General features: G+C 48.5%; 1 protein-coding gene across 1 annotated transcript in view; it reads right to left on the bottom strand.

Annotated features, from left to right (window-relative positions):
• Window positions 1–255: 255 nt before the first annotated feature.
• The window catches only part of CTNNBL1 (catenin, beta like 1), a gene marked incomplete at its 5' end in the record, with an annotated part of 40,836 nt that continues 23,563 nt past the window's right edge, over window positions 256–17,528 (bottom strand). Inside the window, 5 exons of the mRNA XM_009078631.1 lie at window positions 256–344; window positions 5,485–5,557; window positions 6,140–6,277; window positions 12,445–12,525; window positions 13,581–13,678. Of these exons, the coding sequence (XP_009076879.1) occupies window positions 256–344; window positions 5,485–5,557; window positions 6,140–6,277; window positions 12,445–12,525; window positions 13,581–13,678 (479 nt within the window). The remainder of the gene's footprint in view (window positions 345–5,484; window positions 5,558–6,139; window positions 6,278–12,444; window positions 12,526–13,580; window positions 13,679–17,528) is intronic.

The raw sequence follows: 17,528 nt of genomic DNA, 5'->3' as shown, positions 1-17,528 counted from the left end.
CGTGGCTGCAGCCCCACTCTCAGCACACTGCTTAAATAACAAACCAGGAGCTAAAAAAAAAAAAGCAAACTGTCTTTAATATATCCCAAATCCCATTTAGAAGCAGTTTCATAGAAACATCACTTTCATCTTGCAATCGAGGCTGGAGGAGGAGTGGAAGGAGGGAGAACTGGTGCTGTGCCTTTGCAGGCAGACACGGAGGAAGAACTGGTGCCATGTCCTTGTGGGCAGACATGGAGTTTGGTCTCTGGGTCCTCAGAAATTCTCCAGCAGATCCAGGATCCGCTTCTGCTCGCTCTCCCGAAACTCCTGGTTCTTCCCATCGCCAATGTTCTCTGCGTACTCTGCAGGGAGAGAGCAGACACACACAGGCTTTGAGTGGGACAGGAATGAACAACACCTCCTGCAGACACCACACTGGAATCTACATCCACATCCACTGCAAACAGCCGAATGGGAATTAATGCAAGGAGCATGCATGGTTTTCCTGTCCATCCCCAGGGCTAAATCTTTGCATAACAAACACCCATTGACCCTCATGAAAACTTTTGTGGCAGACAGGGCGCAGAGAACGTCCTGCTCTCTCCCCAGGCAGACACCAGCACTCAGGAGCACCCATTCCCTGGCACAAGAATCATGGCATTATGCCCAAGAAATGCAAACAGTCCTGGACATCACCCGTTCTCAGGTCTCTTTGAACACTGAGTGCCATCAGGGAAGTGGCTGTGACACAACTATTAAACACTCCCAAGTCCTGGGTTTAACCTGCCTGTTGTCCAAGCATCCTGAATGAGGATTTTTGTTGAGAAGACATTGAGGAGACACCAATTCCCCAATCTACAATTGCTTTTAACCCACACAGAAGAAAACCCATCAGTTCAGTTTTATCTCCAAGCCAAACTCTTTGTCATCAGACAGAGGTCACCAGACCCTGACCAAGGTCGTGCCCATCCATGCACACGGCTAAACACCACAGAACCAAACATTCCCTCTGCAGCTCTTCTTCCTGACATTCATTTGGAGCTGACAGCTCTCATCCCATACCAGCTCCCTCCTTCCTGCCACCAGAACCTGCATATTCAAAGAGGGTTTAAAAAGTGAAAATGAAAAGCAGGTTTTGAGCTGCAGAAGCAAAGAGCTGAACAAATCTGAGGAAATCAGGAGCAGGCTGCCGGTTAGACAGCACTTCCCTGCCTCCGCCCGCTCGCATTCTTTCCCTTCTTCCACACAAACAGAACAGCTTGTATTCAGCACTGAATGGTAAGTTGCTGTAGAAAGTTTGCTTTAATATTTATACGTTTAGCACTGCTACATGCTCTGAGCTCCATCAAAGCCTTTGTTATTAGAGCACTGAAAGCAGTGAGGGCAGAGAGAAGTTAGCTGATGTGGGAGTCTTCCCTCCTGTGTGCACTCTCTCTCTCCCTGTGTACAAGAAGCAGAGCTCTTTGCCAGGCCTCTAGGAGAAATCTTTTTAATATTTATAATCTGATCCAGTACCTGTAACAAGAGCAGGTGGGAACGCTGAGGTTTGCTGCAGGTGAACCTGACCTGCCCGCGGTCCTGGCAAAGGGATCAGCTCAGAGCACCTTCCCCTGAGGGAGGAGCTGCTCTCTATTGCTCTTAACAAAGGCAGCAGGAAGCTCCTACAAGGCTGGATTCCTTGTAGCTCTTTGTATGGACTGATTGCTGTGGGGTAGCCTGGCCCAGCCCCACTGTGCTGTGTGTGCTTTGGCCGAGGGCTGCACTGCCCATCGGGGATCCAAACCCCAGGCAGGAGATGATCCCAGTGCAACAGGGATGGGATACCCTTCCCAGCCCAAGCCAGCACTTAGCTCAGGCTCTCACGTCCCCTCAGGCAGTACCAGAGCCGCCTGTCAGCAGTGTGCCCCGGGGAGCAGGCAGAGGAGCCAGCTCTGTCCCCACAAGCCCTTTCTGTGCTCCATCAGGATAAGAGCCTCTGGATCAGCAGCAGCAGCTGTGAGTGCCAGTGCTTACCATAGTCCAAGGGCAATGGTTCCCACCTGCTGTGGCCTCTCCATGCCCACATGAGGGATGACCGTGGTCTCCAAGCTCAGCACAGCCTGGGTCAGCCTGGCCCCAGGCAGCTCTGCCCTTGGAGCACCCACTCTGCAGGTGGTGGGCTTGGGGCCTGCTCTGCTCCCAGCTGTAAGGACAGCCAGAGTGCTCAGAGCACAGCTCGAGCAGAGAACTGCTGAGTGCCACTAATGACACTGCCCTTCCTTTGTCCCAGTGAGATCACCCAGACAAAAGCAAGACACAAATTCCTTTAATCTTGTCCAAAAGCTCAGCATTTCTCCTCCTAAACGCTTAGGCGTTGTAAGACTAAAGCCCCAGTGACTCCAAGGCAGACTGTTTACTGGGTTACGACAGCTGCTAATGCTCATTTGAAGAGACCACATAAAACCCCTGGAACCAGGCTTAAAAAAATAAATCTCCGACCGAGATTTTCTGTATTTAATTTTTTATTTAAAATTCCAACACTTCACTGAGACTGTAAAAAAAAAAAATCAAATGTAAGCTGCTCCTGCCAACAGTTAACCAGAGCTTACACACTGCTGTAGCTACACAAAGGGAAAGGGCCTGAGATTGGTTTCTGCTTCATTAGACAAAATACAATGGTTACAGAACAGTAAAAATCAATCGGGAAATACTGAGGCTTGTAATGGATATTGGAAGCTCCAAAGCCTGCACAGACGGAGGGAGCGTGAGCCAGACTGAGCTCTGTCCTCAAAGCACATTGACCCTTCCTTTGTGCTTACCTGTGCTAAGAGGTTTGGGCTGGAACCTGCAGCAGACATTCCACCTGCCCAGCTCCTGGGTGTGCCTGCTCGCTTCACTGGCACCAGGTGTGTGACCAGGGGAGGGACCTCACCAGGGACCACTCCTGCAGAGCTCCCCCAGGGAGCTGGGACCAACAGCTGATCCATGAGGATCCGTGAGGAACAGGGAGCTTTGCCATTCCAGGGCTGAGTATCACTATTTCACCCCTCCGTTCCCAATCAGATAGAGGCCAGGCACTGCCCTAAGACACAAACACCATCCACTATCCTGAATCCATCCTTCATCCCAAAACATCCCCCAGGCAAGACACACACCATTCAGTCATTCTCTTCCAAAGCATAAACTAAGTGTCCCATTGCAAGAAATGCTTGATCTTCAAGCAAAAGGAAGTGTGGGAGGACTGGTCAGCCTGCAGAAATGCATTAATGAGCCTCCCGTTATTCCCTGCCCACTCCTCCTCCTTGAAAGCCCTACCATAAGAAAACAGTCTTGCTTCCTTGCTTGCATCGTAAGTAATTCTGAGCCACCCCAAGGGATCCATCAGCTGTCAGGTTGCCAGAGAAACATGGAGAATATGTAGGCCATAAAAATCAAACTCAAAACCGAGCACCTAATTAGTATGCAAAAATAGAAAATAAAAACTGAACAAGAGCAAAACACTGAAAGAAAAGTAAAAATAAACCAGTCCTCATCTGTCCTGAGAGCAAGTTGAGAAGTGGCCTGGAAATGTTCCAGCTAAAGACTCAAGCTCCCAATCTCTCAGTCACTTAAGAGTCTCGTGCAGTTCTGACTCCAGAGAAGTTTTGGAAGTGCCCCACTGGCCCCAGCATGCTGCAGGGTCCACATCCAAACCCTTGTTCCAACAGGAAGCTGTGCTCAGGGAACTGACTCCTCCAGAGAGGCAGGTGCATATCTGTGGTGTCACTGCTGTTAAAAGCTGGTGAATCCACACTGACCATGGATGTGTAGCTACTAGAATTTCACAGCCCAAAGTGCAGCTGAGCCCAGTGCTGCTCCTGCCTGCTGGGAGCTGCTGCACCCACTGCAGGATTTCACAAGGGCCCACTAAGGAATTGATTGCTGAGGTCTTGACTATTGTGACAAAAAAAGTCTCTATAACTGGCAAGCATAAGAGGTGGGGAGAGCTGCAGCCAAAGCCCCAAATTCTGTCCCCATCCCCTGTATTATTAACAAGCCACATGTGCCCCTTCAGGCAGGGAAGGCAGTGCTGCCGAGAGCACCCAACCTGTGCATGACCCTCAGCTTGCAACATGCAATACAACCACGGAGAAAGTTTCACAATGCAAGTCACTGTCTGGGAAAGAAAGAATCAGATGAAATTTTAATGCAGCTGCCCTCCAATTCAGCTTGGTATGTAAATTAACAACCCAGAGCCGTGACCATGAGGTGTGCAAATCCAGCGAGGTGTGCAGACAACTCCCTCGGGCACCAGCAGCCCAGGGCGAGTGTGGGAATCTGAACGTGGACATGTGCCATGCTCTACATTGGAAATGGACAGTTTGGAGGCAGGAATTGTCAAGTATCATAATTAAAATCAGAAAAGACATCCTATCCAGCTCTCCTGCTCATCAGCAGGCATTGACTTGCACTTGGTGGCCAAGGAAAAGGGCCAAAGAGATTGCCTATAGCTGCAGGTAATCTCACACTGTCAGAAAATCACTCTTAATTTCGTCACCGGTCATCCTTCTGATCCCTTTTTTCCTGCATATGAGAAGGGAGAAACCCGACAGGTTCTGCAAGAAAAGAGCTGCCTGTACCTGACAGTGTTGAAGTGGGGAAAAAAAAACACCAGGAGAATATCACTGTTGCTCCCAAAGAAAGCAGAGACATCAAAATAACACATCCCACAGAGATGCTGACAACCTTCCTTTCCCTCCAGAAGAAACAGACTCCTCACCCTCACTCAAAACATCACAGCCCCTCAGGAGCAGACACACTCCATGAGGAAGCACCTTCCCTGGGCAGCAGCTTTCCAGCTGCTCCTGCTAAGCCTTACAGCTCCAAGGGGCCGTGGGGAGAGCTGAGCCCTGCCCTCCTCTCCCCCAGTTCCGCTGGCTGCAGCTGCTGAAGGACAGCAGGCTGCAGAGAAGGGCCAGACTCAAATAGGCATTGCTCTAATTCAACAGAAGCATTAAAAATAACAAGCAGTACTTTAAAACTGGGATTGCAAATCACAACAGCTACATTTTAAAGCTACAGAGGATACTTTAATGCTATAATCCATATTAATCTGACACTAAGAACAAGACAAATACACCACGGGTACTAATATGGTGCAGATGGTAAAGTGCAGGGCCGTGTTAATGAAAGATGAGACTCCACTATTCTTCTCTCTAGCATGCATGTACACTTCCCTTAAATATTTGCTCTCACGTTAATGTCAGCAGTGAGTTCCAGCCAGGCTGGAGCTGATGGAAGCATGAAGTGATGTGCCATTCCCTGACAGCAGCTACAGCAAGTGTCCTAACTCAGAGGCAGAGCAAAGCATGCCACTAATCAGGGTGATTCCAGGCCTGCCAGGTCCTTGGAACACTGCTCAGCTGCTGCCTGGAGAGGCTCATGAAGCCAAGGAGAATTACATGTGAAGGCTCATCCTACACAGCGATGACCAAGCTGTCCCTGGCAGCAATGAGACACTTGCACAGGGATATCTCAACTCACCCTTCAGGATGTGTCGAACTATTTTAATGGAGCTGCCTCTCATGTTCAGGATCTGGTGGACTCTCTGACGAATCTGAGGGGGAGTAGGAAAGAGAAGAAAGTCATCTTCAGTGCAATACAAATCCATGCACAGTCCCACTTTTTCCCACTTTGAGGGACAAGCAGAGACCTGAGCACCACAAAACCCAACTCAGCCCTACTAGTCCTCAGTCCTGGAGCACCTACTCAGGAAGACCCAGAAGGCATGTGGCACAGGTACAAGTAACCACAGAAGGTATTCACAAACCCTGTGTACTGACACCAACAAAGAGATGCAGCATTGCGCACAGATCAAAAAAAGTCACCAGCTGTAGCTGTGCCTTTGTGACACCTCCTGAGAACAGGTCCCCTTCCACTGCTCCAAGATCTTTCCATTTCAAACCCTGGAAAGTTCTGTATGAACTGAGTGACCATGATCAGCTTCTGTCCTCACTAACACCCTTCTAACTGCTGCAACTTGATGGAGCTGTATGAACACAGTGCAATAAGCAGGAGGTTTCCTCACAAGTGAATTAGAGAGACAATTACTCAACACAGCAGCATCTGCAAGGATTAAGAGTCTTGTTTGCATCATGGATGGAAACAGAGAATCTGCTAACACTGTAGACATCTTTACCTGGGGAACATTGGCATTACAGATCTCTGCCATGATGTAACAGATGAGCTGCAGCACAAAGAGCCCAGCATCCAGGCGACGGAGATAGAATTCATCTTCCATGTCATCATCTATGATCTCTCCCCGACGCACCATGTCCTGTAAAGCCACACATAAGAAAGGTGTGAGAACCATCTCAGAGCACTTCCCATAAGAGTGGCAAAATGCTGGTAATGTTTGTGGTTTCTTAAGAAACGTTTTGTTCCCCAAAGCATTAACAGCTATATATTTCTCACCAAAGAGGTACTTCTCATAACTCATTTAAATTCACAAAACATTTCAGTCAGTTTTGAAGGTTTTGCCTTTGCTGATTGCTAAGTGTGTCCATCTGCAAGTTAAAATTCTAATTTAAACAGACAGATTATATTTCTACGCTGAGCTGTGAGAGAGTGTGACTATGGAACAAACTCATGTATCCGTGATTTACAAGCTCTTTGTCAGAATGGAACAAAACCTGCTCTTTACTGGCCATCTGAGGGTGCTGTTCGGCAGTGCAGAACATGACTCCGGCAGACTCAAAGACCCATCAGGTTTCCAGCTTTATTACTGACTGAACATTCCACACAAGGGCAGCTTTCCCAGGCCCAGCTGGGCTCTTCCAGCTGTGTTTGTGAGGGGTACTGCCAGGATGGACCCAGGTCAGGGTCTGTAAGCAGATGAGCACTGGCTCCCATGGGAATGCTGACCCATCATCCATCCCCTGCACACATGGGTTTCACCAGTGAACCCTGCCAGGAGGGAGGACACAAGAGGCCATTCCACTCCTCTGTTCCATTCCATTCCTCATGTCTAGACAGAGCTTTTTCTTCAAAACACAGGGAAGAGCCACCCAAGCCTCCCCTGCGCTGGGCTGGCCCTGCCCTGGGGCCGTGCCTGCCCTCCATCCTCATGGAGGGCCCAAACAACTGCGTCACATGTGACCTTCTGCGTGCTGGGGTTTGTTTTCTGGTTTCGTTCTTAAACAAAGGAAGCAGCTTGTCAGGCCCTGTGAGCTCGCTGCAGCTCTGTGATTTATTCCACAGCCGTCTGGCAGGTGGGCACACGCCGGAGGAGCAATATTTCCTCATTAGAGCCATCACCTGCGAGCGCTCCGTACCTGCAACGCTCCACAGGACGCGCTTCCTCGGGACGCACGTGCTCCAGGCACACACACACACAAGGTCAGCAGCACCAAACCTGACTGAGGCTGCCAGATTTCCCTGTTTTGTCAAGCCAAGCCTTTGCATCTAATGGTAGGTCGAGATTTTTAGGCACAAGAAGGAAAAGAGCCCTGTGCACCTCTCCCTGGAGGGGTGCAATGGATGCTTCCTGGACAGAAAACCATCAGAGTGACTTAGAAGGACAGTCAGTTCCCACTGCCTCCTGAAAGGAAGAGGAGAGCTCAGGTAATGAAATAATTTTCCTTTCCTCCTGGAATCTAGTCTGCCAGTAAAGAAAGTCAGATTTAAAAGGAAATGCAAAGTTATCCATACTGTGAAGTCGACTGCTTTGGCTACGCTCAGATGTGATGCTTCAGCATCAGATCCTGTAGACTCCAGTGTGTGCACAACTGTCATTTACTCCAGGTTCTCAAAATCGTGGGCATAGGCATGACTGGGCAAAGCCTGGATGTGAGCTCTTGCCAGTAAATAGAAAAATCCAATTTTGTGCAAGGAGTGACTTCCCTCACCCTGCATCCATGCCAAATGGCAGGAATCTGATTAAATCTGGTCTCTAAAGCTAAGCAATGATGAGTCTGGCTAGTGACAGAGCAGAATACTGACTGAATTATCAAAAAAACCCATTCAAGAAAGACAAGACACTCACTCCTGAACCACCACTCAGCCTCCACACGGTACACAGGCTCATTGGCTGCTCTGCTCAACGGTGCTAAATTCCTGAGCAGAAAAACATCCACAGGCCAGGACTCTGAATCTCCAGAGCAGGAGACAAAGGCTGGGTCTGCTCTGTATTCTGATCTGAGCACAGCGATCACAGGAGCTGGATCCAGGCAGCTGTGGTCCTGATTGCACAGCAGTGGCAGCTCTAACAGCCCCTCTTGGCAGAGAAGATTATTTTGTGCCAGTAAATTAAGCAGATATGAATTAGAAGGCAGGTACAGTTTTAAGGTGCCTTTTCACAGCTTTTTTTTTTTTCACCCCTAAAGCCACAGCCACCCTATCTATCAATGCTAATCTGCCTCCAGTACAGTACCAAACAGCCTCCTTCCCACTTGGTCTCTCGTTCAAAGCTGTCACTTGCTAACCTCCAAATGAGCGCTCAGGTGCCATTTCTAATCTGCCAGCAATATGTACTGAGGTGCCCCTTGCTGATGGGAGAAGACAGCAATAAGATGGGCTTCTGTGAAGCTAAAATGAGCTTCTCTCACACTAATGAGGCAGGACTGACAGGCCTCGAGGTGTCAAGTAGAAACCCCAAACCTAAAGACACGATGGATCTGCCAGTGCTGTATCAAAGATCACACCTGCTCCACAGAGGCACTGGAATAGATTCTCCCCATCCTTCCTCACCTATCACTCACCATCCAGCACATACAGGACAGCTGGGCAGAGGCAGAAGGAATGAGCACTGATCCAAAGCAATCACCTTCAGGATCCTGGTTTTATGTTCTCACTGGGTGGAACAGTGAGGCCAAGTCCAGGTGAATAGAGATGGGAAGGCTACAAATGGCTGTGCACCAAAACAACTACTGTAACATGTCTCTTACTCCAAGTACTGAGTCTCTCCCCTTACAATTTTCTGTCTGTATCACTGGGGAGTGCCAAGGGATGCGAGACATGCTCAGGAGGTGCCTTCAGACCACAGGCTGAGCCACACTCATGGCCATTGCTAAGCCCTGGGTCAACAAGGATAAGCAGGAGACAGAGATTGATGCTGGCATGGGAGAGGAGCAAGCAGAAGTCTTGGGTGAAGGTAACAGGTAACAAGGACTGTCCAGAACCACCTGCTCTCAAACTCACTGCTGTGACAGTGATGTCCTCAGAAACCTTTTTCACTCAAAGAGGCTGCAGATGACGCAGTCCCTTTGACATTGACATTGAATGACCCTGGTTGAGCATGGGCTCTGCTGCAGCCAGGAGAGCTTACAGATTCCAGGTCACATCAAGGTGGCCAAGAGGCTTTCAGAACCACACAAGAAACCATCAGAGCCCTCTGATATGGAAAGGACTTTAATTTCTGCCTTACATGCAGAATCATGCTTGAATTTCTGTAAATTGAGCCTCCAGTCTACAAGAGCTGCAAAGCTCATTGTGACTCCTATAGAGCAGAAAACAGAGCAGCAGCTCTTGTTCCAAGCTCAAGCTTCACCAGCAAGAAACAGAACCCAGGTCAGGGCAGTTGGCTAAAAACACACATCAGTCTCAGCAAGAATATCCAAGGCTTACCTGGGCTCACTGGCCATGTGCTGGGAAAGTCTGGAGCACTGACAGTTCAAACCCAGCCATGCTCCATTACACCAGGATGTTCCTCTCCCTTGCACACTCAACCCCCACCAGGATGAACTGTCCTGCCCTCGGCACAGCTCCAGGCAATTCAGTCTTTCTACACCAAACTGAGAGGAAAGGCTGACACAAATCCCAACCTGTTATCCCCAGCTGTGGACACCACACTCATCCTAGGAGTTCCACCTCTCCCTTTTAAGGATGGAGTGGCTGAACTGTAGCACAATTAGCATGTAATTTGTAAGTCATTATAGCGCAAAGTGTCTGGTGAGAATATTTTATCGAATAAACCTGCTGAGCATAATTTTCTGTGGAACTATAAAAATATTAAACCATCTCCTGTCTTTTCCTACCATCTTAAGAGATCGTCAAAGCTATCACTGCCACGCATAATTATACCTTATTTTAGAGGGGGGCAAGAGCCACAGGATTTTGCACCATTTCCTACAGAAATAATTAAATAACTTGAGAGGAGAACAAGATACTTTCATTACCTAAAAACTCTGAGAAAAGTGCTAAGGCAGGTGTCAGGTGCTGGAGACAATGTTCTCATGGACTGTGCTCCTGGGTTTCACACAGCAATTAGGATAATTACCAAGTTATCACCTCTGATCCCTTCTGAACAGATTTCACCAAAACAAACAAGGGGGTAACACTGAGAAAGGGCTCAGTGACCTCATCCTGTTTCACTGTCCAGATTAAGGGTGCAGTTTTATTACAACTATTCCTCCTCAAAACAGTTGGCTTCAGAAATTCCTCCCCTCTCTTCCACCCTCAACTATTCCCCCACCATCCCTGCCATGGGTGGAAGAGCAGGACTATGAACCAGACCATTAAAACGAGCCAAGCTAAAAGAAAGAAAAAGAAGGAGTGCTGCAAGAGCAGGAGCTTCTTATGCCAGCTGCACTACTAAAGATAAAGCACTCAGTCATTCCTTGTGTAATCAGCTTTGCACTCCTTGTAATGCAAGACTTACACCAGGATACTCTGTCCATCAGACTCAGATCTCACTCTCATTGGGATAGGCTGAACCTGTAAAATCTCACCAGGTGACACTTTTCTGTGGGGCAGGGAGAAAGGTGAGGATCTGTATTCCAGATTTTTGGGGTACTATGTCCTCTACTGCAAGGGGAAGGTCAAAAGCCCCCAAGTGCCAGAGAACAGTTTCTAAAGCGTTCATACCATTCACCTCAGTGATTCATGTGCCACAACTAGGAACATTAAAGTGCTCCATAAATCCCATTACAGCCAGACACTGCCATGATGTGACAGACAGAATGATGGCTTTTCCCTGCTTCTGCACAGGGAAAACACTTTAGCCACTTCAGGTCTCAGAAGATTGTCCCACTGACCACCTAAGGATACAGATGGTCAATACAAAATAAAGCAAATGATAATTCCAAGAGTGTTCCAAGCTAGTAATGAACCTCACTGTCATATTTCATACACGTCATGCCCAATCTATTGCACTCATGAGATGTTTCTGCCAAATTCTATTATTAATTATAATAGGAGGTGAAGAATTGAGACCCATTTATTCTGGATACAGGAGGAAAACCTGAGGTTCCTCAGTTTCAGTGCATCAGTAACACAAATGAGTTAATATTATTAATTAAAGAGCTTCCACACAAGCTTCTTCACACTCAAATTCCTCCACCCCTGCTTTGTTCTGGCTGTTTGCTACAGATGTTAATGTTTGCAAGCTGCTCCAGGGTGTTCCTGGATAAAGGGCACATACCCTTATTCTGCATGAGGCATTTTAGGGCTCTGCACAGCAGCTCCAACACACCACAAGGCTTCGGCGAGGAAAATCCATCCTGGTTTTTGAGTTCTAAAGCCCTCACACCAACACCGAAACGTAAACAAGAAATAATTTCTTGCCCTGCTCTGAGGACGATGGACAGAGCATGGAGGAAGAGTGGGAAAGGGTAAACTGTTTTTCTCCAGGCCACCACTCGCTGGAGCCATATGGAGCCTGAGCACTGGCAGCAAAAGCAGCCCCATTCATCACTCACTCCCGTGCCTCTTTGAGCAGCAGCAGCGCTCCGATGCCCTCGGAATGTTTGGCAGTGCCCGGAGAAGCTGCCTTGGCAGCGGGCAGGCAGCTGTTTGTCAGGGCCTGGTGGGGGGCAGCTGCCCATGGCACACGAGCGTGCGGCGTGCGGGATGGCAGCTGCAGCCATTGCTCTCCGTCAGCGCTAATCAATCTCACACCCTCCTCAGTGCTGATACAGATAATCTTGTGGGAAGCTGGCCAAGCTCGCTAACAGCTCTGCAAGCTGCTTCCTGACTCCAGCCACTCGCTCTTTTTCAAAAGGTCTGTTCCAGCTTCAGATCCAAGAAAGTGCTGCGCGGTACCAAGGCTTGTGTCACTCAAACATTCGCTGCTGGTGTGCAGAGAGCACACAGCCCTTGGCTGCACCTCAGCCAACTCATCAACACAAACGCTTTCTCGCTGCTGATCAGAACTCCACAGACCAGGGTAGGAGGCCTTGCACATTATCAGGTAATTGTCTCTCTGCATTTCACCTACTCTCCGTCTGCCAAACCAAGCAAGACTGCAGGCAGGTAAAAGTGAAGGCAAATTGAAGCACAGACTTAGGCCTTTCTAGTAAAATTCACTCTAAGCAAAGGCCAGAAGCCCTTGCTGTAGAGCTCTCAGCCCATTTTATCTGAGAACCTATAAGTTGGAGTGAGGCAATAGCAATTAACAGGTAACAGCACAGGTATGAGGGCACAGCTGAGAAGAGTGACCTGGCTGAGTCAGAAGTCCTGTGCAGAGGTGTTACACACATGACCTGGTGAAACTTAAGCAATACCTACGTGTTTCTCGCCATCAATCTTCTTATCAGCTGCCTGCATTGCATCCAGGTACTTAAAATACAGTTCCATCAGCCTATCAACCTGCAAGGACAGAAGAGGCAGACATAAGAAAGAAAAAGGTACAGTGTAATCATCTTTAATCCTTTGTGGGATTTTGTTTTCCTCCCAGCTTCACCCTTCACAAAGCCACAGGCAACTCTGTCCCTCCTGGGAAGCAACACATTGCAGAAGGAGGGTACAAGTGCTGGCCACACTGAGGCTGCAGGTGTTTGGATGTAACCCTGTATAGGACCACAGTCCCATCAGCACCAGATAAACATCGGTGAACAGACACGTGTCCCCAGCTCTTTCTCTCTGTGCTGTGGTTCTCCAGGCTCCTGCTTTCCCCAGTGGACCTCTCTGTCTGCGCTGGATGCGCCAGCTCTCCTGCTCTTCTCTGAACTGTGTTAGGCAACTGAAATTCTATCTAGTAATTTTCTGCAAATGGCAGAACAGGTTATGAAAAACACCTTTAAAACACACTAATGAGGAATGCTAAGGAAGCAGTATTTTCCCAGTGGCAGGATTTACAAATCCCTTGGGATTCCTGGTTTGCAAAAGTTGCTGTTTCTGTTCCACAGCTCTTTGATCTATCTACCACCATGTAAATATTTTGGAAAGAATTTCCCAGAGCAAACACCGCTGAAGTGAGACATTCTAGGAGAGGAGTGGGGAATGTTAAATGTGTACCACAGCCATTCCTAAGCTCTCTGCAAAAGAGCTTCACCAGACACACTGGCACCTTTCCACGCTGCCTTAGTCTCAGAGCCAGCACAATGCAATGCCACATAATGTGCTCTGTGGTCAGGCTTCAGCAGAGGCACAACAAAGGACAGAGAATCACTACTACCATGTGCAGGAGGACCCGACAACAAGAGCACAGGTAATGTGGGAGGCCAAGCACTAAAAATATTCGAGTTCTCCAGTTTGTAGATATAACACAAAAGAGGCAATGGTTGTCTGTGACAGCACAAGTCTCTGCAGGCAGGTATGATGATGGTTTTTCATAACTTAGCGAGTGCACACAGGCACTCTGCCCTGAGAAAGTATTTTCCCACCCCGCAGCCCAGAAATCGAGACACATATTCAGCACTCACCTTCTCACTGTCATTCTCTGTGAATTTATTCAGTAACCGTGTCCTCTGCTGCCCTCTCAGGTTTCGCAGGAGGGAGGCCAAGATGGAACAGACATGTTCTAGAGACACAAAATGAAAATTGCATGCTGAGATCAGGAACAAAAGCTTATTTTCCTCTGTAACATGCCATTAAATTTACTACTAGGACTCAGGTGTATAACTGTTGATAAGCAGAACCCTGGTTCCTTCCCATCACGGTGAGATGAGACAGAGCAGCGGTGAGAGCCACAAGCCATGTCTGCTGGAAGCACAGATAGCTCCTCACCTGCCCCAACCCATCCCAGCCAGTGAGAGCTCCTTCTCCTTTGCCTCAGGGACCTGAGAAAGTGCATTACATAGAGGACAAGTTCCACTCTGGTTTCCTCCCCAGGCTCCGTGCCTGCCCAGCAGCACACGTGCTTTGGGACTCTTCACCACAGCCCAAAGACACCACATTCTGCCTCCTCCTTTAGGCCTAAAGGAGCCCTGGCTGAAGCTGGCACTGTCACCCAAATGACCCTCAGGATACCAAAGCAAGGACATTTACTGAAACAATAGAGCTGGAGAAAGGAATACCTGTGCCAGTACGCAGCTCACACAGAGATTGAACTGGTACAAGCCAGAGGAAATATCCTCAGACCAACCCCTTTCATTTACAGAAAATCCCATCAATGAATATGAATGGGCCACAACAAACCAGAAACAACCAAATAAACGTGTTTACAGTCTTCTCGATTGCACTTTGGGGTCATATTTTACAGCACAAACCCTGGAGCCAAGTAAAAAGTCAACACTGCAAGCACCCAGGAGACATCTGTGTCAATGTCCAACCACAGTGTCACTGAGAGGTGACTGAGCCACGTGCCTGGAACCCAAGCACAACAGTGCAAAGCACAGGAGAGCAGCCTAAGTTTCTCTCCCTTCCCAAACCATTTGGCACTGCGTCCTGCCTGCAGGTCTGCATTAAGCACAGACCTGGTGTTTTAGATAACCCAACTTCTCAAAGACTGATGAAAATTAACAGCCATAAACCCTTCCTCACCCTTCGTGGTGGGGAGCAAAGGGGCCTCAAGATTTGTTACTTTCAGAGAGAGAAACACAGTGTGCAGAGGAGAGGGATCACCATCTCACTGCCATACACCATTTAAACACACTTCCCCAGCTCTGCCCAGCCCAGGGCCATGAGCAGCCTTGATCGATTGCTCCAGCACACAAAGAACCAGTGGCAGTGCCGTGTTTGCCAGGAGCTCCTGCTCCCACAGCCAGGGCCCTGGAAGGTGAAGGCATGCAGCTGCCTGGCCAGGATGTCTGCGCTCCCTGCAGCACGGATTATCTGCATCCTGCACAAGGGCAGCAACAGGAGAGGCTGCACAGGCGCACGCACACCCCCCATTTCATTAGCTACTTATAAATGGAGCTTCCTTTTCGAAACAGATTTCTGCCTGAGGTGGTGTCAATTTTTCATGTTCCAAGGAGATTGGGAGCGCTGCCGGCAGGAGGAGCAGGCAGATAACAGGTTTATCGGGTGGCCGCACCGTGTGGCTGCTCCGTCATTCCGACAGGCTAACGGGGTGAAGGATGGCTCCAGGGGTGTCAGTGCATGCTCTCGCTGCACAGAAACTGTTATTCCACAAAAAGCAACACCAAATTAAGTGCTGACATTAAAAAGTATTGTAAAAGCCTCCAAGTCCTTGCAAGATGCTGTTTTCTTAAGGTGAAAGAAATACAAGGAAATGAAGACTTGTTTTTTTCTATATATCCCAACATACGCTCTGCTGGTTTAGGAAGACGGCAGCATTCTGTATTTCATACTATTTTTAACCCCACCTTCTTTTTTTGGAAGTGTTGACACAGCACTTTAGTGGCAATATTCTCACCAATGATCTATCTTCATTGCTTTTTTTCCAATATCCCTTCAGTAGGAAATGCACTTTAGCCATCATTTCTGCTTTGGTGGTCATATGCAGATATTTATCCATTTTATCAATAAAATCTTTTAAACTACTGACAAGTCTAAAGGAGCTGACACAGGGGTTTTGAGAACAAGGTTATTCTTTCAACATACCACTGCAGAAAATCCAGGAAATATTTAGTTGCTTGGCAGAAACGTTCAAAGAATTTTTTTACAGAAACATTTCTGAACTAGCTAAACCTTCTTTTTAATCAGCTTCCTGAAAAAAATACACCAGTGTGTTTCATGCCCTCCTAAAATCAAGTTTTTGTTGTAATGCAGGTGCTAGCCCAATGAATACCAACATCCATGTGCAAGGACACGGCCAAAATTGGGGCAAACCTTGATGGGATGAGTGGCTGAATCCATGATTGGTGGATTAAAACATTTGCACAATCTTTTGGAAGTGAGGGACACCAGCCTAGGGGTGCAGGTTCCCATGGACAGGGGTCTCACCATGTTCCCACAAACTGTCCCGATCTCCATCTCACATGTGCAACATTATAAAAGCCCTAATCACAATATTTACTCAGGGCTGGATGTCCTTTGGGAAATGATGAGTAGCTGGTGCTGCTCCAAGTCCCCAGAACCTGCAGCTGCCCAGCTTTGACTGCAGAGCAGACAGAGCTCAGGAGCAGCCCATCGCCCCAGGGCACAGCCACGGGCACCCTGCCTGCTACAGAATGTTCTGGGAGCTTCTCCATAAGCATGTAATGCTCAGCCAAGGTCCACATCACCTGCACAAAAGGCATCACCTTCAGGTAGGACACAGACAAGGCCAGAGGCAGACATTGCTGCCAAGCCCCACTTCTAAGAATGACTAAATGTCCTTGGAGAAGCCAACACCAAACCAAGCCATACTCAGCATCATGAAGGTGCCTGCACAGAAATAACAGGTACCAGCTGGCAGCTACTGTGCATCAAGAACAACTTTTTTCATACAAACATCCCAAGATCCCATGACTTCATGGATATGGGAAGACAGAGGCTTCTCTCTCATCCGCCAATAGCACTGCTGCTGCCCCATGGCTCACCTGCAGATCCTGCCACTCCCCACGATCCCAGCACCACAGGGCACCGTGTCAGCCACGTCCCTGGCTCTAGGAGGTCATACTGCATGTGCTCCCTGGCTGCACCAGGGTCCTGCTTAGTCCATGATCACTTCGAGCTCTCAGGAGCCTTTCCCTCTCCAGACAGGCACAGAGACTTCAGCATGCAAGCAGTGTTTAAAACACCCTAATTAGATCGATCTTGACTTCAGCTCGGCGTGTTGGAATACAGATTAATCTATTCCATGGCTGGCACTGGCAGCTGCAACAGCAGGAGGTCCTGTCAAATCAAGCTGTAACATTACACTCCTCTGCCTTTATTATCCCCCCTCCCCTTTTTTTTTTTTTTTTTTTTACATCTCATTATAATGGACATCTGCCGGGCAGGGGAGGAACCTCAACAGTGATGAAGAGGAGCTACTAACCATCGTTCTGCAGGAAAGGGATGGTGGGCAGCTCTGGGTGCTGGGGACCACAGTCCCTCAGAGACTGAGTAGGATGATCTGGTGAACCCAGAACACATTTAAGAGCCTTCTGTCTTGCAGAGAGCTCTTAAGATAAATTGTACTTTCTAATTAGGAGTAGGAAAATACTAGAAAAAACACAAGGCACTCCGAGATACTTCTGCCTCTCCTATACACACCACTCTGCGGCTTCATGGCTGTTTGCTGGACAACCTGGACAAAGGCCCTGGCCCACCCCAAGGACTCTGGTGCCAAGGCCACACTGCTAAAACACCCTGGGGCCAGGCATGCAACTGAGCCCACCAAAACCCACATCAGAAGAGGCGTGAAGCTCGTGAAGCCACGGCAGAATGACCGTTACGGCTCTCCACCAGAGGTTTGGTTCATTGCAGGGTTACAGGTGGCACCAGGGACATGCTATTCCACTGGCATAGCATCTGATAAACCTGGATGAAACCCCTGGCTC

This window comes from Acanthisitta chloris, unplaced genomic scaffold, assembly GCF_000695815.1.
Source record: "Acanthisitta chloris isolate BGI_N310 unplaced genomic scaffold, ASM69581v1 scaffold39527, whole genome shotgun sequence".
In the NCBI taxonomy this organism is placed as follows: domain Eukaryota; kingdom Metazoa; phylum Chordata; class Aves; order Passeriformes; family Acanthisittidae; genus Acanthisitta; species Acanthisitta chloris.
Note: the sequence above shows the minus strand (reverse complement) of the source record. Positions and strands in the feature narration are given on the sequence as shown.